Source organism: Fragaria vesca, linkage group LG2 (genome assembly GCF_000184155.1).
Source record: "Fragaria vesca subsp. vesca linkage group LG2, FraVesHawaii_1.0, whole genome shotgun sequence".
NCBI lineage: Eukaryota > Viridiplantae > Streptophyta > Magnoliopsida > Rosales > Rosaceae > Fragaria > Fragaria vesca.
In genome coordinates, this window is record NC_020492.1 from 3,450,964 (window position 1) to 3,457,834 (window position 6,871).

The 6,871-nt window shown below is 46.0% G+C and overlaps 1 protein-coding gene across 1 annotated transcript in view; it reads right to left on the reverse strand.

The window, feature by feature from the left end:
- Positions 1 to 5,139: 5,139 nt before the first annotated feature.
- LOC101305722 overlaps positions 5,140 to 6,871 on the reverse strand; it is a 3,776-nt gene continuing 2,044 nt past the window's right edge. The window contains exon 2 of the mRNA XM_004292057.1: positions 5,140 to 6,862. Coding sequence (XP_004292105.1) covers positions 5,140 to 6,862 — 1,723 coding nt within the window. The remainder of the gene's footprint in view (positions 6,863 to 6,871) is intronic.

Sequence of the window (6,871 nt, forward strand, 5' to 3'; positions counted from 1 at the left end):
TACTTTCCCTTTGTCTCCGGCATCCTCGGGTCTTCTGATAGTTCTCCGGCAGGGGGCAGACTGTAAAGATAGACAGGAAAGTTAGGAGGAAGCATTTCGTCGAGGTGGTAAAGGCGGTATGGAATTTACACAGTTAGTGGCATACCTCGGGTGCGGGATCGCGTTCTCGAATGACGATCCCCGTCGAGCGACGAGTAGCGGGAACCGGTGGGAGCGCAGGCCTAGACCCTGTCGTAGCCTTTGAACCGCTCTCTTCACGGTCGCGCTGGGCATCAAGGATGACGCGGTCTGACTCGCCCAGAGTGTCGTATAGAGGATAAAAGATGGCAGCGAAGACAGCATCATCTGGGAACCCCCAATGGTTGTCGGACAAGGATCGCCACCAAGAAAGATAGGCGGGGTCAACACCCAGTGAAGGCTCAATCTCGAGCAAGTCAGGAGTGAGAGGGAAAATGTTCTGCAACGGTTTGACCCGGTCGGACTCGCCAATCTTCCTCCAGGAGGTGTACTTGTTCACCGAATGGAAGAGTGGATAAGGGATCCCTTGAGAGAAGCCAAGTTGTCTGGCGAATTGCTTGGGGGCATACAGCTCGAAGCCTTGTTCATCCTCGGCGAGCTGAAAGTCGCAGCATGAGGATGCTCTCATGAAGACGGTCTTGGCGTCAGAGTCCGAGTCAGAGCGAGGGAAGAAGCCCGTTGATAAGACTTCAGGATGGCGCCGGCGAACCATCATGTCTATGGTGGGAGGCGGTTCGAGTTGGTTGTACAGGATGGAGAGGCTGGCGAAGAAGGACAGGGGAGTCCGGTTCGCAGCGTTCTTGCACACCGCGAAGCCGAGCAGTTGGTCCTCGGGCAGAAATTCCAGCGGGGCTCGCCGAAAGAGCTGGAAGTACAGCTGTGTCCACAAGTCCAGGATCCATAGAGGGCCAGCAGAGAGATGGAAGGGTCTTAGGGACAGCATGTGCAGGGTCCGGTAGAGCGCGCCCAGCACGGGTGATAAGACGTATTTGCACACGCATCAATTAACCCTGTCAACAAATCAATCGTAGTATAAAGCAAGCAGGGATCGTTCTAAACCGGGGATCCAACTACAGGGTAGATCCATCTAATCTAATGTAAGTATCGAAATAAGCATATAGGTTTAAAGGTTTTATGATTTCGGAACAATATTAATAATAAATCCTAAATTACTTCTATACATATATACATGTGATCAACCAACATTCATGCAAACTCAACCAAACAACCATGTAAGAACAAAAGAAGACGATTTCTAATCTCATTTAAGTCTACACCGTGAGCAAATATACAACCTAAATTTGATATGCACATAAGTTCCTACGTGGTTCCTATGACATAGACCAACTTAGAATTAGACTACGGGTTTCATTCAACATCACGACACAACAAGCTCGGCTACATGCTCTACTTATTGGTCACACACATAAACTAATCATGCAATTACGTATCACATAAAGAATTTGATGTGTTTAAGCACAAGTCCAAATCAAACATAGGTAGAAAATCGGTGAAAAACAAAGACAATGCAACTTATCAACTACGTGTATCAAAGTCGAACTTTGAATGATTAACACATGCAATATCAACTACTTGTATCAACTACACATGATAATGGAAAATGCACCGAAAATCTTAAAGTATATAAAACTCACGGACATAAAACCTCAAATCATTGATTATAAATTGTAAACTTTAATTCATAACATGGCTCAAAAGTACTTCTATCTCATAGACAAGATTCGAAACATACTTAAGCAAATACCTAAAGCAAACAAAAACAAGAACAAACACATAGCAATCCGAAAATAGAAGATGAAATACACTCTCAAAATATCCCTACTTGTTCTATTCTTCGAGTGCGCGGAGTCCTAGGCTACGTGCTTTGGACAAATGCTGAAGGTGGGATCGGATTGTGGTGTTTGGAGGTTGATGGAGTTTCGGCAAAGGATTTGGTGTTATTTGCACGGGTTGATGATGATCTTCTGTCCTTGAAGTCGTGCTTTATATAGAGGAAAAACCCTAGAGAAGTCGGCCACAAAGCCTAAACCAAATTGGTTTAGGATTCCTAGTTTTTCTCCCTTTCGGTAGAATGACCTCCGTCTGATGATTGCGTCATAACTCCCTCTAGAAAACAGATATTGAGGTGATTCCAATTGATTTGGAAACTAGACTCCCGTAGCTTTCTATCCATATCTGGCACGTTTTCTGATTCATTGTGAGCTATCCTGGAGAGTCCGTTGAAGTTGACAGACGTGCACAGGAATTCTCCCGATTTAATCCGGATTTTCAAGGGCTTGGATATTCTTGAAATTCTGCCGAATTTAGATCTTCTTCTCCATATTGGACTTGGTTTGGACCTCTCCTTCATGGACTAGGCTTCGAGGAAAGATGGAATCTTGATCAAGACAGGAATCCTGAGTAAACAAGGGTTTCCAACACTCAGCACAATTTCAACACCAAATTATTCAAATCCGAAAATACTATGTATTCTAATACTAAAAACTACATATTTCTAAATTAAGCAATTATTCTACACTAAACACAAATATAAAGCTAAAACAACTAAATAGGAGTTAACAAAGGGTAAATAAAGGGTATAAACATATTAAGAACGTCACACTTTGTGCTCCTATCAACGGGCTGCCCTAGCCCTACTTCGATCCCATTGTAGAGTGTCTCGGCCAGCTTGGTCCATTTCCCTGTAGGCTTGTGAGCACTGCCACAGAATATGAATTTATCAAGCCAATACTCAAGGAAGGCGATACCTCCTTCGTGTTGTTCTGAATGGCCGATGTAGAACTTCCTCCATACTCCATACGAGCCTTTCAGGGCGCGGCGGGCCCCCAAGTTGCAGGAGTGCGTAAACTCGGTCAATGCAAAGTCGCCTGGCGCATATGGCTTTGCATGAATCGACAGCCCGGTGATGGCGAGGATGTCCAGCAGAGAAATGCCCATTTACCCGAAGGGGAAATCGAAGGTGTTGGTGGCACTGTTCCATAAGCAGGCCGCGGCAGCAATGGGTGCTCGATCAGCGTGAGGAGGCAGCGAGAAACTCAAAGCAATGGCTTCGTTGATGCCGGTCGCTTCCCAGATCGCTTGATCGGTCTAGAGGCGAGCCGCGTACCATGCCCGGTCCTCCGCGGTGACGCTGGGCCATTCCCCGACCCGGATATTTGTATGAGAGCGGGCTTGGTGAAACCAGGAGGCGAAGTTTTCCGGTTCGCGACGTTGGGCAAGGATTGGTCGGCGCACAGAGGCGGTATAGTGGTTCAGATCAGCGGTGGACGGAGGTTGTGAAGGAGTCGAACCGAGCAGGGCTGCCCCTGTTTCAAGGAAATAAATGGGTGTTCCTTGAGGTGGGTTGTTAGCAAAACGACGAGCGAGGCCGGTCGACCAAGAGCTCGCCGCCGTAAGGTTAAGGTTTGGATCATTAGCAGTTGGTTTGGGAGCCATTGTTTCTGGTCGGAGTGAGTCCCGTGGTGAAGTTTGGTTGGTTGCAGAAGAAAGGGAGAAGACTGGTTGGAAAGCGATGGTGAGATGTGGGGACCCGCATCGAGGCTTATAAAGGAGACGGACCGTAACGTCTTTTCAATCAGTAGCCGTAATGAGGAGACGCGATGACGACCGAAACGTCAGCACATTTCAAATTTCAAACAGCCGCAATGATGAAGGGAGGCGACGATGTCGAAACGTCAGCACCTTTTGAATTACGAATTCCCGTAAATGGCTCATTTAGGCCTTTTCGCTTATCCGTTGCGAAATGGATTAAGCTCAAGGCCTAGGGGGCAATGTTTAAGCCCAGTAGGTATTTTTGGTCCAAGACTCGGGGTACGTTTTTGATAACATTTCGGCCAGTACCTGTGGCCATTTTTTAATGCGAAACCCACGAAGGGTGGCGAAGTCTGGCAACACGCGAGCTGGAGTTTGGCAAAGATTCCGATACCCCGCGGGATTCGATGTCCTCGCGGGATCCTTTGTTTCAGTTCGTGTAGGATTCTGCAGTACATGGCGAGGTAGAGTTGGAAATGGGCTGTAATACTCCGCGGGATAGGATCGCTTAGTGTTCGAGTTCGCGTACGACGCTACAGTGAGGTGATGCGGGGCAGTGAGCAAGACCTAGGCGAAGTCTGTTTTGGACACGTGTTGCATGGATCGCGCGGCTCGCGAGCTGGTCGTTTCCTGGTGGAATTCTAATTGCTGAGGCCAAATAGATTTGTGATTAGGTCTCTGCGAATTGCTTGCGGATCGCTATATAAGGGAGCTTGACACAACGAACAAGGGACACAATCAATCATACAAAACAACTGCAAATCTTCGAGCATCCTCGAAACCCTAAGTTCTAAGTGTACCTCGCCTTAGATTTCAGAGCCCGTCTGGACTCGCCTCTCTTTCCCAATTGTTGCTCTGCTCGCTTCGAACAGCGAGTATCGATTCACAGGTGACTAGATAGTTTGCTCGTAATTCCTTGCCCGCGAGGTGACACCGGAGCTCTACTTCGCCTGATTAGAAGTCAAGAACGCGCACCGTTCTCGTTCCGCGTCCGCGAGGTGGCACGCCCTGCAAACCCTAATTTACTTTTGGTAGCACAAGTTACCTCTCTACCCCTGCTGAGGATCGTGGCCAAAACACAGCCAAAGGTAATGCCACCCAACTTGTATAGCAAATTATTTAACCCCAATAATGATGCCCATGCCAGAGCTCCACCGAAAAAGAGGATGGCCTAAACCTTGGTATTGCATCATGATAAACACCCCAGAACCAGGATTACCTATCTATAGATCGACAAGCCTTCAGTATTCAGCTTGATCCACAATGGTTAAGAAAGCTTCTATTCTCCGGCAAGGCACCAACAAATACTGTAGTAGAAGGGATGAAGACACTAAATCACAAAGTGTTTTACAATTTTGTACGAATTTGTTTATGATGAATTGATTATAACCATTGCGCGCAGTTGTTGTTGAATCACAATGCTGTTTCTTGTGCTTGGAGAAACAATCGTATAATTCGTATTATTGATTAAAGAAAACACTATACGATAAATTCCAAACAACATGCAAAATAGATTACTAGGGGCAACTTTTCTTTCTCGCCGTTAGGTCCACTTAAGCGTGAAGAAAATCAAGATCGATTAAGGGTCCTCAACTCTTCGATTAGAGCATTCAAATCCGAGAGAGATGAACCGCCTTCGTCAACAGCCCTGCTTGCCATCTCTTTAAGCGCTTTAACTCTGTCTCTGATGTCCTTTGCTTCATTACCTTCCGTGATTCTTGTTACAGCCTTCTCTATGGCCTCCCTCTTCACACTGGCCTCGCGCTTCAAACTTTCATCCACAAATGAAACCCATTTTTCAACACCAAGACCAACCCCAACATGAAGTATTTGCGTCACCAACTTCTCAATGAAAAAGTTATCAGCAGACACCGGCCATGTGATCATCGGTATCCCAGCAGAGACTGCTTCAAGGATTGAGTTCCACCCACAATGAGAGAGAAAAGCTCCAACTGCTTTACGCTGTAGGATCAGCACTTGAGGAGCCCAATCTCTTATAATCAGTCCCTTACCTTGCATTCTCTTTTCAAATCCTTCAGGCAACCACTCTTCTATCTCTTTCCTTTCTTTCTTCACAACCCAAATGAAGTCTTGTCTAGAAGCCTCAAGGCCTGCTGCAATTTCTAGGAGTTGACTATCTGCAAAGATGGTCTGGCTTCCAAAACATACATATACAACCGAATTGGGTGTCTTAGAATCAAGCCACTTCAAGCATTGGTGTTGCTCGGCAGTGGCCATATCTTCTGCTTCCTTGTCGGCTAAGGAAACCGGGCCAATATGCCATGTCTTCATCCCATACACTTTCTTGTAATGATCAGCATAATCTGGTTCAAGTTCATAGAAGGTGTTAAAAATGGCCCCATAGCTCCTTTTCTCACACTCTATGGCAGTTATCCAGAACTTGCTCGCTTCTGCTTCATCATCTAGCTTAAAAGCATCGGCAATTTGGTTTCTTGTCATCTTGACCTCATCTGAAAGACCAGGAATGACAAAAGATTCTGTTTCAGATAACACTCGCTTGTGAGGTTTATGTATTACCACACTTATCGCAGCACACATAGAGAACAATCCGGTTGCATGAAAATATAGCCTTGGAATTCCAAACTTGGCAGCAACATCTGTAGCCCAAGGAAAGAACAAATCAGCAACAAGGCAATGAGGTCGATGTTGGTCCAGTATCTGCTCGAGCTGTGGTTCAAGCTTACGGATGGCTCTGAAGAATTTCCCTTCCATCTCTGGTGTTGTGATCATATCAGCGCTCTCGCATTCCTGAGGCAACCCAACTTCAGCAGTTGGGAACTTGATGGACTTAGAGGCAGACACTAACCTAGAACACTTATTGTGCATGGAGATATCACAGTCATCATCCTCAAAGAACTCATCTAACTCAATAGAGGCAACAAGAGCTATATTCTCATCATCATGATCGGAGAATTGCTCGGAATTACTATCACTCCAAGACACCTTAAAAGCTTTGTGGGATTTATTCTTCCTACTTGGACATTCAACAGATCTATGTCCGACACCACCACACTCATAGCACTTATCACTTTTCTGAAAGGTTTTAGGCTTGGGAGTCCTATCGCCTGTGGTATCACTAGGTTTAGGATTCCTAGAAGCTGATCCTCGGGAGGGATAACGACCAACAGGGAAAGACCTTCTCTTCCTAAGCAACTTATCAAACTGTTTAGTTAGGTAGGCAATCTCATCCAAACTATCCTCAAGAACCTCCGGTTCCTTTTCTTTCTCATCTACCTCATTGACAGTGGATAATGCTATGGTCTTTTCCTTCCTAGACTTC